This window comes from Sphaeramia orbicularis, chromosome 4 (assembly GCF_902148855.1).
Source record: "Sphaeramia orbicularis chromosome 4, fSphaOr1.1, whole genome shotgun sequence".
Classification (NCBI taxonomy): Eukaryota; Metazoa; Chordata; class Actinopteri; order Kurtiformes; family Apogonidae; genus Sphaeramia; species Sphaeramia orbicularis.
This window is the reverse complement of record NC_043960.1, coordinates 55,312,253-55,327,726: the sequence shown is the minus strand read 5'-3', so window position 1 is coordinate 55,327,726 and position 15,474 is coordinate 55,312,253. Positions and strand designations below refer to the sequence as shown.

General features: G+C 39.9%; 1 protein-coding gene and 1 long non-coding RNA gene across 4 annotated transcripts in view; one reads left to right on the top strand and one right to left on the bottom strand.

The window, feature by feature from the left end:
* The first annotated feature begins 3,302 nt into the window (after positions 1-3,302).
* Positions 3,303-13,484, top strand: LOC115418060 (interferon-induced protein with tetratricopeptide repeats 2-like). Of its 3 annotated transcripts, XM_030132381.1 has the most exons (4): positions 3,303-3,495; positions 3,972-4,050; positions 9,824-12,460; positions 13,163-13,484. In XM_030132381.1, the coding sequence occupies exons 2-3, from the start codon at positions 4,046-4,048 to the stop codon at positions 12,429-12,431; spliced, it is 2,613 nt and encodes an 870-aa protein (XP_029988241.1). In that variant the 5' UTR covers positions 3,303-3,495; positions 3,972-4,045; the 3' UTR covers positions 12,432-12,460; positions 13,163-13,484. The 3 variants fall into 3 exon arrangements, with proteins under 3 accessions (XP_029988241.1, XP_029988239.1, XP_029988240.1); XM_030132379.1 differs by lacking the exon at positions 13,163-13,484 and having other exon boundaries at positions 9,824-12,959; XM_030132380.1 differs by lacking the exons at positions 3,972-4,050; positions 13,163-13,484 and having other exon boundaries at positions 3,434-3,438; positions 9,824-12,959.
* Positions 13,485-13,984: 500 nt separating this feature from the next.
* Positions 13,985-15,474, bottom strand: part of LOC115418067 (uncharacterized) — an 11,748-nt gene continuing 10,258 nt past the window's right edge. Inside the window, exon 2 of the long non-coding RNA XR_003935241.1 lies at positions 13,985-14,140. This is a non-coding gene — a long non-coding RNA (uncharacterized LOC115418067). The remainder of the gene's footprint in view (positions 14,141-15,474) is intronic.

Sequence of the window (15,474 nt, the reverse complement as noted above, 5' to 3'; positions counted from 1 at the left end):
AAAAATTTGAAGTTGTCATTATTTATAGGCATAGTCGGTTCTTCTGCTGTTATTATTTGACTGTAGATCATATTGGTCTGTATGTGGAACCTGAACTAAAATGAGTTCCGCAGCCTTAACTGTGGAATTTTTGCACTTTGTAAATTCATCCCAGGGGCCACATTGGAACCTTTGGTGGGCCACATTTGGCCCCCGGGCCCCATGTTTAAGACCCCTGCTGTAGTTGGACTCAAAGGTCTTTCCATTACAGTTTTGGGTTATATACCAATTTAACTACAAAAAAACATCTCTTGCAAGTGTAAAAACTTTTCATCGAAAAATGAGAACTTTGGTGAAATTGTTGTTTTTCCATTGAACAAATTTATATGAACTGGTTAAATTCACAGAATAAGAGGGAAAATGGAAAAGAGACTAATGTCCCGTGTGTGAAACTTGGTTCGTATTCAGCTGATTTTTATTTTTTTTTTACTTTGTTTGTTTGTGTGAATCCAGATCAACAGCGTGTGTTGGTTTTCTCCTGAATCGTCTTTTTGGATTATTTTCTGTCGTGGTTCTTCAATCGGACAGATGAGTAGATGTGATATTCACACAGATCTGTGTCATTATTAATGAATCTTCCACTAGAACCTCATGTGTTCTATGGGTTCTGTTGGACTTTAAAGTGTTCTTTTCTGCTGTTCTGCTGTAAAAGCAGGAGAACCTGTACCCAGATGGGGTTCCTTTAACATTAAAGGGACATTTGCTGAGTTTTATCCGCTCATGTTTGTTGTAAAATGTCTGTTTTATAAACTGATGTGTATGTCATAAAACAATTAAAGGCTTTCATTCAATGTTTAGTATTTTTGCCGTTCCTTTCACAGACTCAGATCCTGGTTTGAATCATTGACAGACTTTTGAAAGAACTAAAACGATTCAACTGGTTTATAAAAAAAAAAAAAAAACAGTGGATGTAACGCTCGTCCTCGTCCACATGTAAAGACAACGTCCAACATTCAGAACAGGGACGTTCAACTCATGTCAAACACAAACACAATAACCAAGAAAAAATGAAAAATACAAACTACTGTCAGTGTTTTAGTGCAGAAAATAAATAAATGAAATGATAAAATGGTTTACATTTATAAACTATTAACAAAAAAACTATAAAAAAAACAATTGACAAAAAACTACAAACAAAAGACAATTTTAAAAAAACTATAAACAAAAAAAAACTATAAAGTAAAGAACTATTAACAAAAAAAACTGTAAAGAAAAAAAAACTATGAACAAGAAACCATAAAGAATAAAACTATTAACAAAAAACTATAAAGAAAAAAACTATTAACAAAAAACTATGAAGAAAAAACTATTAACAAAAAACTATAAAGAAAAAAACTAGTAACAAAAACTATTAGCAAAAAACTAAAGAAAAAAACTATAATGAAAGAAACATTTAACAAAAAACTGTTAACAAAAAACTAAAGAAAAAACTTAACAAAAAACTATTAACTAAAAAAACTATTAACAAAAAACTGTTAAAAAACTATTAACAAAAAACTATAAAGAAGAAAACTATTGACAAAAAACTAACAAAAAATCTTATCTTATCTTATCTTATTAACAAATACATTCATAACTCTTATTTTTCTGTCCTTGTTTTTGTTCAACCGTTTTATTATCTTTTTTCAACATTGTGTCTGTTTCTGTTTAAACCTCCATGTCAGTCTGATTGTATCCCATGATGCTTCAGTATAAAACTGTCCAGGTCCAGGTCCAGGTCCAGGTCCAGGTCCAGGTCCAGGTCCAGGTCCAGGTCCAGGTCCAGGTCCAGGTCCAGGCCCCTGGTTCAGCCTCTGTGGTCTGACAGGATCACAGATGAGGCTCATTCCAGGTTTATCAGGTTGAAGGGTCAAGGGGGCGTGGCTGGTGACTGATGAGTGGGCGTGGTGCTAAACCCTGATAAACATCTCAGCCAATCAGACGGCTCCCAGGAGACACGACCACACACAGACACAACAGGAGCCCAGACACGACTGTGTTCAGTCCCATATTCACAGTGAATGAATGAGGACGGAGACGCCTCTGAGGACGTCCTCTGGACCAGAACCACGCCAAGACCAGGGGGCGGGGCCACGGATCAATGCCAAAATACAAGACCAGGGGGCGGGGCCACGGAGACTGATCTGAAGGGAGATTTAATGTGTCTGTATTTAACCAACCACAGGAGAACCCAGGCAGAGGAAGTCTAGTGGTCTGATCTGGGCTCATGGGGATCTGATCTGGTCTGGTCTAATGGGGTCCTGATCTGGTCTGGTCTAATGGGGGTCTGATCTGGTCTAATGGGGGTCTGATCTGGTCTGGTTTTGTGGTCTGGTCTCATGGTGGTCTGATATGGTCTGGTCTAATTGGGGTCTGATCTGCTCAGGTCTCATGGGGGTCTGGTCTAATGTGGGTCTGATCTGCTTTGGTCTAATGGGGGTCTGATCTGCTCTGGTCTCATGGGGGTCTGGTCTAATGGGGGTCTGATCTTGTCTGGTTTTGTGGTCTGGTCTCATGGTGGTCTGATCTGGTCTGGTCTCATGGTGGTTGGATCCGGTCTGGTCTAATGGGGGTCTGATCTGCTCTGGTCTCATGGGGGTCTGATATGATCTGGTTTTGTGGTCTGGTCTCATGGTGGTCTGATCTAACTGGGGTCTGATCTGGTCTGGTCTAACAGTGGTCTGATCTGGTCTGGTCTCATGGGGGTCTGGTCTAATGGGGGTCTGATTTGCTCTGGTTTTGTGGTCTAGTCTAATGGGGGTCTGATCTGCTCTGGTCTAATGTTTGTCTCATCTGGTCTGGTCTAATGGTGGTCTGATCTGGTCTGGTCTATTGGGGGTCTGATCTGGTCTGGTTTTGTGATCTGGTCTGATCTGATCTGGTCTAATGGTGGTCTGATCTGGTCTGGTCTATTGGGGGTCTGATCTGGTCTGGTTTTGTGATCTGGTCTGGTCTAATGGGGGTCTGATCTGGTCTGGTCTCATGGGGGTGTGATCTGGTCTGGTTTTGTGGTCTGGTCTAATGTTGGTCTTATCTGGTGTAGTCTAATGTTGGTCTCATCTGGTCTGGTCTCATGGGGGTCAGTCCCAGGTCTGTTTATAAACATAAAATCACTGGAGTTTTCAGAAACCGTCATTGTCAGTGGGCGTGACCGTCGTTGCCGGTGGGCGTGTCCGTGTTGTCACCATAGAAACCATCCCAGACAAACCTGCGGCTTTTCTACCGGAAACATGTGACCGGAGCCTCAGGTTCAGTTTCGACTGAAATGAAACTAAACTAAACTCTGTCTGTGACTGAACGAACCGGATTCATGTCGTCTGTCGGTTCGTGATTCCTTCAGTTTGTCCTTCTTTTATCTTATGGTTCTGTTGGTTCTGTTGGTTCTGTTGGTTCTGTTGTTCTGTGTGGGTTCATGATGACGTGGATCTTGTGCCGCTCCGCACCTTCTGTCACCGGCACCGACCTGATCTGTTAAAGGTAAGAGTTCCATAGAAGAGTTCTACATGGACTTAGAATAGTTGTATGTTTCTATATATGATAGTTCTATATTTATGATAATTCTACATGTACATATGATAGTTCTCTCTCTCTCTCTCTCTCTCTCTCTCTATATATATATATATATATATATATATATATGATAGTTCTACGTGTATATATATGTATATGTGAGACTTCTATATTTATAAATGTGATAGTTCTACATGTATATATATGACAGTTCTACTTTTATATAGGTGATAGTTATATATAGGCCGATACATATTTATATACAGTGGGTGTCAGAGTAGATGTCAGTTCTCTCGTTTGTCGGTTCTCTCGGTTCTGTCAGTACTGTTGGGTCTCTTGGTTCCGTCAGTACTGTCAGTACTGTTGGTTCTGTCATGTTGTAAAAAAGGTTGATCCACTGGGTTGAAGTTCACAGATGATGGTTTGTGTTTGAACTCTTCCAGACGCTGAATGGATGAGTCCTGAAGCAGAAGCAGATACATGAGCTGAAACAGACTTCTACAGACCAAGGTCCAACATGAGGTGAGTTCTGTTTAATAATCAATAAGATTATTAATAATCAATGTGATTATTAATATCGATATGGTTTTTATTATCAATATTATCATTATTATTATTATTATTATTATTATTATTATTATTATAATAATAATAATAATAATAATAATAATAATACACTTTATTTGTATAGCACCTTTCATACAGAAATTGTAGCCCAAAGTGCTTCACATTGATTGAAAAAAATACAATATTAAAATACATTTAGATTTGATTAGAAATACAATAAAATAAAAATAAATATAAAAACAGCGCACATTAAAATATTTGAGCGCACATTAAAATATTTGATTTCGAAGTGCAAGAAATAAGATGAAATGTGAGAGAAATACAATAAAATAAAAATAAAAGCAGCGCACATTAAAATATTTGATTATACATAGAATTTTTGAAGTGCAAGAAATAAGATGAAATTTGAAATACAGTAAAATAAAAAATAAAAACAGAAATACAATAAAATAAAATAAAAATGAAAAACCGCACATTCCTGGTTCCTGAATTGTGACCCCATTTTTATCTCCTTTCAAAGGCTAATGAGAATAAAAATGTTTTTAATTTGGTTTTAACTATATTCAGTGAACTGGCTTCTCTAATGTCTTTTGGAATTGTATTCCATAACTTTGGTGCATAGTTAGTAAAGGCTGCGTCCCCCATTTTCTTTGTAATATTTCTGGGAGTTGCTCGTAAACCTGCGTTTGATGACCTCAGTGTTCTAGTTTGTACATAACTGATCAGTGAGTTTGCAATGTAACTTGGTCCGGTTCCATTTAGAGCTTTATACGTGAGGAGTAGTATCTTAAAATCAGTTCTGTAGGTTACCGGTAGCCAGTGAAGGGAAACCAACACTGGAGTAATGTGCTCTCTCTTCTTGGTTTTGGTTAATAACCTAGCTGCAGAGTTCTGAATTAGCTGAAGTCTGTCTGTGCTGCTTTTTGGGAGACCTGTAAGGAGTGCATTACAGTAGTCCAGTCTGCTGGAGATAAAAGCATGGACCAGTTTTTCAGCATCCTTTCGATTTATAACCGGCATTACTTTGGCTATGTTTCTGAGGTGGAAGAATGACGTTTTAGTGACTTTCTTTATGTGGGACTTAAAGTTTAAGTCTGAGTCTATAATGACTCCCAGACTTGTCACTTCTGGTTTGATCCAGGAAGTGAATTTGCCCATCCTACTCATCAGCATTTCCCTTTTTGCTTTTGGGCCAACAAGCAGGATTTCAGTTTTTTCCTCATTCAGTTTCAGAAAGTTCCTACACATCCACTGATTCATTGCTGTGAGGCAGTTTGAAATGGAATGGATGGCTGTCACGTCATTGGGTTCTGCAGAGATGTATATTTGTGTGTCGTCCGCGTAGCTATGGAAGCTAACATTATGTTTTCTGATGATATCTCCAAGTGGTAGCATATATAAGGAGAATAGTAGTGGACCCAGGCAGCTCCCTTGTGGAACCCCATAGCATGTATCATGTGTGTTTGACACGTGATCTCCAAGCCTGACGTAGTACTGTCTTCCCTTAATATACGTTTTGAACCACTGTAGTACACTGTCAGAGAAACCTACGAGCTTTTCTAGCCGATTAATCAGGATGTCATGATCAATTGTATCAAATACAGCACTTAGGTCAAGGAGGACCAGGATTGAGACCTTGTTGGCATCAGAGTTGAGCCTGAGGTCACTGATTATTTTGGCCTCAGTGCTATGACCAGCCCTGAAGCCTGATTGGAATTCCTCTTAGATGTTATTCTCTTTGAGATAGTGATGTATTTGAACAGAGACTATCTTTTCCAGTACTTTGCCTATGAACGGGAGATTAGATATAGGATGAAAACTGGTCATAGCATTACTGTCAAGGTTAGGTTTCTTTAGTAAGGGTTTGATAACAGCTGTTTTGAAGGCATCTGGAAAGATACCAGTATGAAGAGATTTGTTTATGATTTGGAGTAAATGATCTGAGACGCTGTCAAATATTCTCTTAAAGAATGCAGTGGGAATTGGATCAATACATGAGGCTGAGGAGTTACATTCCCTGACAGTTCGGTAGAGTTCTGCTGATGTTATGCAGGTGAATTTTCCCATGGTCACAGTACAGGGACTGCAGACAGCATCTGTTAATGTGGTGGAATTAATGCTGGGTCTGATTGAACTTATTTTGTCCTTGAAGAACACTGCAAGCTCCTCGCACTTGGTATTAATATGAATAATATTCTCAATATGGTCAGTGTCCAGACTGTGTTGAACACCTGGTTGACAGTTACTGATCAGTTTGTCTTATACCTTTATTTACATATTATCTCTGCTCTCTATCAGTCCTGTCATCATCATCATCATCATTATCTTCATCCTCTGAACAGATGAAGATGCATGTTTATACCAAACCCAGTGTACATGTATTATAAATATATGGCATATAAACAGTCATGTATAGTCATTCCACGTGTTAATATGTTAAAATATAAACAGTGACTTTATACGTTTAGAGTTCCACTGTGTTGAATGTGTTCTTCATATATGGAATTATTTATATATCAATGAATGAATGAATGAATGAATGAATGAATGAATGAAATCTTTATTTTGAGCATGTAGACAGTGAAATCAAAACAAAAATCAACCAACAAAATATAAGTTCTGGTACATAAATGATTGATAAGTAAACAAACAACAATATAAATAAATGAATAATAACAGTAATAGTAAATAAAAAATAAAATAATAATAATAATAATAATAATAATAATAATAATAATAATAATAATAGTGATAGTGATAATAATAGTAATAATAATAAAACAAATGAAATGATATTATACATGCTCGAAAAGGAGTAGGAAGAAGTAAAACTCATGTACTCCTACCCCCAATTTCTATTCCTTATAATCCCTATATAGCAATTATTATTTTATATGAATATTACTACTACTACTAGTAATACTACTACTACTACTAATATAATAATAATAACAACAACAATAATAGTGTAACAATATCACACATTTTCCTATATACACTAATGTGATAATACCCATTTATAACTTTTCCTACCAGATATTAATAAAAACTAAAAAGAACAAAAACAAAACAAACAAACAAAAAAAACTAACAAAAACACATATACATATATAATATAAATACATAAAATATTCTGTATTGTCCTATATAGTAGTAATATATTCATATATCCATATATAAACTGGATATTATCAGCACATTTGTGGCAAAGCCCCCCCCCCCCCCCCCCCCATGCTCTTTCCTCTCTGTATTTTGTAAAAATCATTTGTCTGTTTTTAAACTGTTTGATGTTTGGACATTGTTTTAGCTCCACACTCAGTCTGTTCCATAGTCTTACACCATTATTTGATAAACAGAATCTTTTCTTCGTGGTTCGACCTCTTTGTATCTTAAAATTTGTCATTTCCCTTCATTTAAACCCTCCCTCTCTTTCCTGAAACATTTTCTGTAAATGGTTTGGTAATAGATTATTTTTGGCTTTGTACAGAAATTGTGCTGTTTGGAATTTAACCATATCATTAAATTGAATTATTTTAGACTTTACAAATAGTAGATTGGTGTGTTCACGATACCCTACATTGTGAGTTATTCTGATAGCTCTTTTTTGCAGAATGAATCATGGATCTAGTGCACTTTTCTATGTACTGCCCCACACCTCTGTGCAGTAACTTAGATAGGGTAAAACCAGGGACAAAACAGTGTGTGGAGTGATTTGTTGTCTAAAAAGTGTCTTGCTTTGGCCGTTACAGAGATGCTTCTAGATATTTTAGTGCAGATGTATTTAATGTGAGACTTCCAGCAAATCATGTCGTTTATTATCACCCCAAGGAATTTGGTTTCGTGTACTCTTTCCAAATCAACACCCTCTATCTGTACCTGTACTTGATGATTTATTTTTCTGTTACCAAATACCATCATTTTTGTCTTACTCAGATTTAGTGACAGCTTGTTTTTTCTCAAACCAGTTTTTGATTTTGATGAATTCTGAAGTGATAGTGTCCAGAAGTTGCTGTAAATTGTCACTTGAACCGATTATGTTTGTGTCATCAGCAAATAAAATGAATTTGAGTATTTGTGATGTCTTACATATGTCATTGATAAAAATGATAAACAGTTTCGGACCCAACACTGACCCCTGAGGAACCCCACACACGATGTCCAAACATCTTGACTGGTTGTTTCCCATTTTGACCAACTGCTTTCTGTTTCTTAAATAACTTTTCACCCACTCTAGTGCCAGTCCTCTAATTTCATATTGTTCCAGTTTATTGATTAATATTTCATGATTTAACATGTGTAAAATGCTTTTTTTTTGTAGATCGATGAATACCCCAACAGCACGTTTCTTTTTATCTGTGGAATTAGTGGTTTCCTCAGTTAATTCAACGAAAGCTTGTGATGTAGATTGGTTGCTTCTGAATCCGTATTGAATTTCCTTTGTTAAATTCGGTCCAATATTTACAAAAAATTCATTAAATTTGTTTACTATGTCAACCATGTTCTTTATAATCTTATCATTTTCTATAAAATACTGTGGATAATCAATATGTCTGGATTTATTTCTAATCATACTGTTTAATATATTCCATATGCCCTTTATGTTATGTTTATTATTGTCTAATAATTTAAGATAATAATCCTTTTCACAATTCCTCATGATATTACTTAACTTATTTTTATACTTCTTGCATTTGTTTTCTGCTTCTTTAGTTCTATGTTTTATGAATTCTCTATATAATGTGTTTTTCTTTTTACAAACATTCTGCAATCCCTTTGACATCCGTTGATTATCTTTATACTTTTGTTTACTGCAGTATTGTTTATGTCCCATAAAGTGCTTTAGGTGCCTTGAAAAGCACTTCAGAAATCCAACCCATTGTTATTATCAAAGCTCTTGTTTGTTCAGTGGTGAGGCTGGATGGAGGTGGTTTAGTGGAGCCACCATAGTCCATGTAGTCGGATGGATTCAGCCCCTGGGTCTGTTGTACCGCCTTTCCACCACGTGAAAGCTCAACTCAACTCGGGTACCAGGCCCTATTCCTGGAGACCATTTCCATTACAGGATACTACTGACTTTACAGTACCTGGTCGTCATAGTGATACGGCACGTTACTTCCGTGTATCTGCTCAGAGAGTTACTGATAAACTCACTTGTTGCATATTGTCTCGTCAAGCTCATGCTGAATTTTTACGTTGGCCACCAAAGACTGAATCTTCTCTACAGACCATGGTGTAGATTTTATAGACTCTCATCATGTGGATTAACATACCGACATATTTACTGTCACCTTCTGTAACTGTTTTTTGTAAAACAGTCACAGAGACAGCTCTGACTAATCAGTGGTCTGCAGTGTTTACATGTCACCTTTGAGTATCTGGTCCCCAGTCCTGGAACCTCGGCGGAGGTGATACCAAAAAACTAGTACTGGGTACCAGGTTTCAGGTGCTTTAACGTAATGGAAACGCAAAAAGGCCGAGTCGAGTTGAGCCGGTACCAGGTAGTGGAAACGTGGCGTTGGTCTGACTGTAAAGCGGTGGCTTCTCTAAAGATGGATCAGAAGTTGGTATTAGCTCCACCACCAGCAAATTGAACTGATGGAGTCTCCTGGATGAGATGAAACATTTTCAAGAACAAACCCAGTCCAGTTGAACTTCAAATAACTACTAAGAGTTGAAGCCCCTGTATTTAACAGTTATGTTTTATTGTGTTGTTTTTGTCGTCCATCAGTGCTGCTCCTTCATCAGTGGAGTCCAGACTGGAGGTCCTGGAGTGTCACTTCACCTGGGATCTGGATCCTAGCAGAGCCAACTTCTTACGTCTCAGAGACAAGCTGATGGATATCGGTACCGAGGAGGGAAACATGTGGCTGGGCCACATTTACAACCTTCAGGGCTACATCCACCACCAGCTGGGCCTGGTCCAAGAGGCCCTGCAGTTCTTCACCAGAGCTGCAGAGACCTTTCATCAGATCAGAACCAGCAACTCTGATGAGGGGCCCTGGTTGGTGGTGAACTATGGGAACCTGGCCTGGCTGTACCATCACCTGGGAGACCAAGCACAAAGTGAGTCTTACCTGTCCAAAGTTGATGCCCTCAAGACTAAGCATCCATCTCCATCGCAGGACCAGCTCCACCCGGAGGTCGGTGCTGAAAAAGCCTGGACCCTGATGAAGTTCAGTAAAGACAAGAAGCTTCTGGCTGTAGATTTGTTTCAGGAGGCCATCAAGATACAGCCGGACAGGGTGGAGTGGTGCACCAGCCAGGTGTTAGCTTTAGTGAGTGCTCACAAACACAGTGATACAGCACTGGATGATGAGATCCTGGACAAAATGAAGATGGCCAAAGAACGAGATCCTGAGAACCTGTACCTCGCTGTTCAGTGTCTGGAGCAGTGTGCAAAGAAAGGGGAAGACATGAAGGATGAGGCTCGTGAGCTGGCAGCAAAGATACTGGTGAATCCTGTCGGCAGCTACAACGGGATGAAGGCCATTCTGAGACTTTACAGAAGAAGTGTGTCTGTTGATGAAGCCATGGATTTGGCAGAAGAGGCTCTGCTACAACATCCTGATAATCGTTACCTGAAAAGATGTGCAGCGCTCTGTTATAAATGGAAGATCGTGTTTTACAGGGATAGTACCGTAAATGAAACCATGCTAGACAGAGCAGTCAGTCTGCTGAAAGAAGTCATCCATCTTTACCCTGATTCTTGTCTGCTGAAAGAACTGGACCTCGCCAATATTTATGCCAAATCCAATCACAGTCTGCCTAAAGCTGAGGAGATCTACAAGAATCTTCTACAACGTGACCTGGAACCTGCAGACAGACAGTTGCTGTACAACCAGTATGGAAAATATTTGAAGTGTGATCGACAGGACAGTCACAGAGCTAGAGAATATCAAAAGAAGGCAGCAGAAATATCACATGAGTCCTTTTACAGACAGAACAGTATCAAAGATTTGGAGCAATTTAAAAGGGGAAGCTGGAACACAGTGTGCGAAGAGATAGGGTTGTCGCCAATGGAGTCCAGACTGGAAGTCCTGGAGTGTCACTTCACCTGGGATCTGGATCCCAACAGATCCAAGCTCTTCAGGCTCAGAGACCAGCTGATGGACATCGGTACCGAGGAGGGAAACATGTGGCTGGGCCACATTTACAACCTTCAGGGCTACATCCACCACCAGCTGGGCCTGGTCCAAGAGGCCCTGCAGTTCTTCACCAGAGCTGCTGAGACCTTTCATCAGATCAGAACCAGCGACTCTGATGAGGGGCCGTGGTTGGTGGTGAACTATGGGAACCTGGCCTGGCTGTACCATCACCTGGGAGACCAAGCACAAAGTGAGTCTTACCTGTCCAAAGTTGATGCCCTCAGGACTAAACATCCATCTCCATCGCAGGACCAACTCCACCCAGAGGTCAGTGCTGAAAAAGCCTGGACCCTGATGAAGTCTAATAAAATCAGGAAGCTTCTGGCTGTAGAATTGTTTGGGAAGGCCATCAAGATACAGCCGGACAGGGTGGAGTGGTGCACCAGCCAGGTGTTAGCTTTAGTGAGCGCTCACAAACACAGTGATACAGCACTGGATGATGAGATCCTGGACAAAATGAAGATGGCCAAAGAACAAGACCCTGAGAACCTGTACCTCGCTGTTCGGTATCTCAGTCGACGTGCGGACAAAGAAGAAGACGTGAAGGATGAGGCTCGCAAGCTGGCAGCAAAGATACTGGTGAATCCTGTCAGCAGCTACAACGGGATGAAGGCCATTCTGAGACTTTACAGAAGAATTATGTCTGATGATGAAGCCATGGATTTGGCAGAAGAGGCTCTGCTACAACATCCTGATAATCGTTACCTGAAAAGATGTGCAGCGCTCTGTTACAAATGGAAGATAGCGTCTCACAGGGATGGTGCCGTAAATCAAAGTACTATCGACAGAGCAGTCAGTCTGCTGAAAGAAGTCATCCATCTCTACCCTGATTCTTGTCTGGTGAAAGAACTGGACCTCGCCTACGTTTATGCCAAGTCCAATCACAGTCTGCCTGAAGCTGAGGAGATCTACAAGAACCTTCTACAGCGTGACCTGGAACCTGCAGACAGACAGATGCTTTACAGCCGATATGCAAATTATCTGCATTTTGATCGTCAACACTACAACAAATCCCTGAGGTATCACATGAAGGCTGCAGAGATACCACATGAGTCCTTTCATAGAACAAACAGCATCAGAATCTTAGAGAACACTAGAAGGAGAGGCCGGAACAGAATGTGTGGAGAGATCGGAGTGTTTCTGGAGAACCTGGAGGAGTCCAGTCAACCCCCCTCAGCTGGGTATCAGTGACCATGTTTCCTGAAGCTGTTGGACTAGAGGTGGGTGATATATATCGCCTATGATAATATCGTAAATGTTGATTTGACGATGTGTAGTTTTCCAATTTTAAGGGTTGTAAATGAGACAAATTCATGGGCCTGAGCATTTGTGGGGGGCTATAGAGCAGTGGAGGGGGTCCAGTGGATACAGGTTAGAAGGTGTGAACTTTTGGCGTAAGATCTGCTGAATAAGAGCGGAACAGAACCAGGAGTTGGATGTAGAAAGAATGTATGTTTCAGTTGTTTCACGCCAGCATTAGTTACATTAGTTATGGACCGCACCCCCACACATATAACCCCCCCCCCCCTCCCCAATGTTTTGCATGAGATGTATGAAGCACTTTAAAAGCAAACAAGAGCTGTTGTTCTGAAACGCTGTGTCTGTCCATAGATGTCCTGGTAAGAAAGTAGAGTTTTACAGCATTTTTAGTTAAAAAAAAAAAAAAAAAAAAGAAAGTCACATTTAAAGGATATCGTCAGATTATCGTTATCGGGAAATTTTTAAAAATAATCGAGATTGTTTGTGTTTTTGCCCCTATGGCCCACCCCTACGTTGGACTGGTGTCATGGTCCAAGGCCTTTAATGGAACGTCCTCACATATTTGACCTTTTTCATTGAGCTGGAAAACAGATCTTCATGTTAAATAGAACAAATAAGGAACTCAGGCCCATCGTCTTCATCATTTACTTCTGGTTTTAAAGGTCTGTTAGCCCCTGGTTCTGAACTGAACTGCCTAGTGGAAAAGGATTGGACAGAACTGTTCTGAGAGCAGCATCAACACTCCTCACTCAGCAGTGATGGTGCGTTCCCAAAGGCATAGTTTCTGCAGCTCAACAATCTGACCATGTTCAAATCGACAAAGCTTTGGATCCTTTTCCATCAGGAGGTCCTAACAGTGGAACAGCTGACACTAAAGGACTCTGAATCCACATTTATGCACACATTTGATCTGTTAAAGGCTGGGCTCTGAAACTGTGGATGAATGCACTAGTTCAGTTCAACTGTTGGTTTCAATAAATGTCATACTCACATGTTTTTGGCTCACTCCCATTTCTTCTTTTTTCATTTTGAAACTCTACTTTCAAAATTCATTCATCCAATTTTTCAACTGGTCTTTGATCAGAGGTGATGGATTTTGGACAGTAGAGTCAGGTTGGTGAATTCATATTCGTGATGGAGAAAGAACAATCGTACAGTTGGATTTCCTGTTTGTAATTCTGGTCTAAACTTATTCATTCATATTCTGATCAAATACACATAATACATTTAATGTGCGACTGAACTCATTCAACAGTTTACACACATTTATTTATGTTCAACTACAGACTAGTATGAACACAGATCTGTCTTATACATATGAATATTTGGACACCAACCTAACCCCATACATATTAACGTGATTCTGTGTCCTTGAAACTGTGGCTTTTACATTCCTAAAAACTCAAATCCATGATTGTTCCTGGTTTTTGCTGACGTCTGATCCTGGTCAGTCTTCCTTTAGTCACTAACTGGATTAAACAAAGTCAAATGAACCAGGGTTTATTTATACAAATCATGTCAGTGGAAACTCACACACATTTAGGTTTTTTACGTATTTGGATCCCAAAGGTCAAAGGTTACCTGAAGGAATGAGGCTTTTCACCACATGACGAGGTTCAACCCCAGACAGAGACCTGGACCTGGACTGGGTCCACGGATCCACATCGCCTCAAAACTCCGCAAAACACAGTTCAGATGTTCATAAGACTTGACTGAAGGAGGAGAAGAAGGATGGAGGAGGAGAAGGAGGAGGAGGGAGGAGGAGAAGGAGGAGGAGCCCAGGACGGTCACTCGCTTCCTCTTCGACTCTTCTTGTGGCTTTTCTTTGAACTCCTGCAACATCAAAGAACAGATGATAATTGCACATGAACATCATCCCAGTAGAACTGAACATCAGCGTCTGTTCACAGACTAGAACAGATTCACTCCTTCAGCCGTAACAGTTCATGTAGGCCCAACCCCATTTCACCCCTTGGCCCCTCCCCCTTAGCCCTACCCCTCCAGTTTGCGTGTTCATGTGAAGGGGTAAGGGTGTCCTGATTCTTGATGAGTCGGAGGGGAGGGGCTAAGGGGGAGGGGCTGTATGACCCTCTACAGGACCACCCTCCAAACATAGGAGTCTGATAAATTTCACATTATTCAGTTCCAATCATTGGTCAGATGGAGGTAAACGCAGCAAAACAAGGCAAGGCAGGTTTATTTCTACAGCACATTTCATGTACAAGACAATTCAAAGTGCTTTACATAAAACATTAAAAATATTACAGCAGAAGCAATAAAACATATAGGCATGAGAGAAACAGACAAACAAAACAACAAAATCAGAAAACTGATAAAACAGATAAAAACTTAAAAGAATGCAAACTCTATTCAAATGCAGCTGAGAACAGGTGGGTCTTTAACCTGGATGTAAATAAAATGTTTCATCTGATCTGAGGTTTTCTGGAAGTTTGTTCCAGACATGTGGAGCATAGAAGCTGAACACAGCTTCTCCATGTATGGTTCTGACTCTGGGAACTGACAACAGACCGGATCCAGATGACCTGAGGGGTCTGGTAGGTTCATACTGGATCAGGAGGTCACTGATGGATTTAGGTCCTAAACCATTCAGAGCTTTATAGACCGGCAACAGAACTTTAAAGTCTATCCTCTGACGAACAGGCAGCCAGTGGAAGGACCTCAGAGTTGGACTAATGTGGTCCACTTTTCTGGTCTTAGTGAGGACTCTAGCAGCAGAGTTCTGAATGAGCTGCAGTTGTCTAATGGATTTTTTAGGTCGACCTGTAAAGACACTGTTACAATAATTGAGCCAACTGAAGATGAATGCATGGACTAGTTTTCCAGGTCCTTGCTGAGACATCAGATCTTTTATCCTTGAGATGTTCTTAAGGTGATAGTTGGTTGATTTTGTGACTGCCTTGATGTGTTTTTTCAAAATTTAGGTCTGAGTCCATCACTACACCTAGATTTCTGG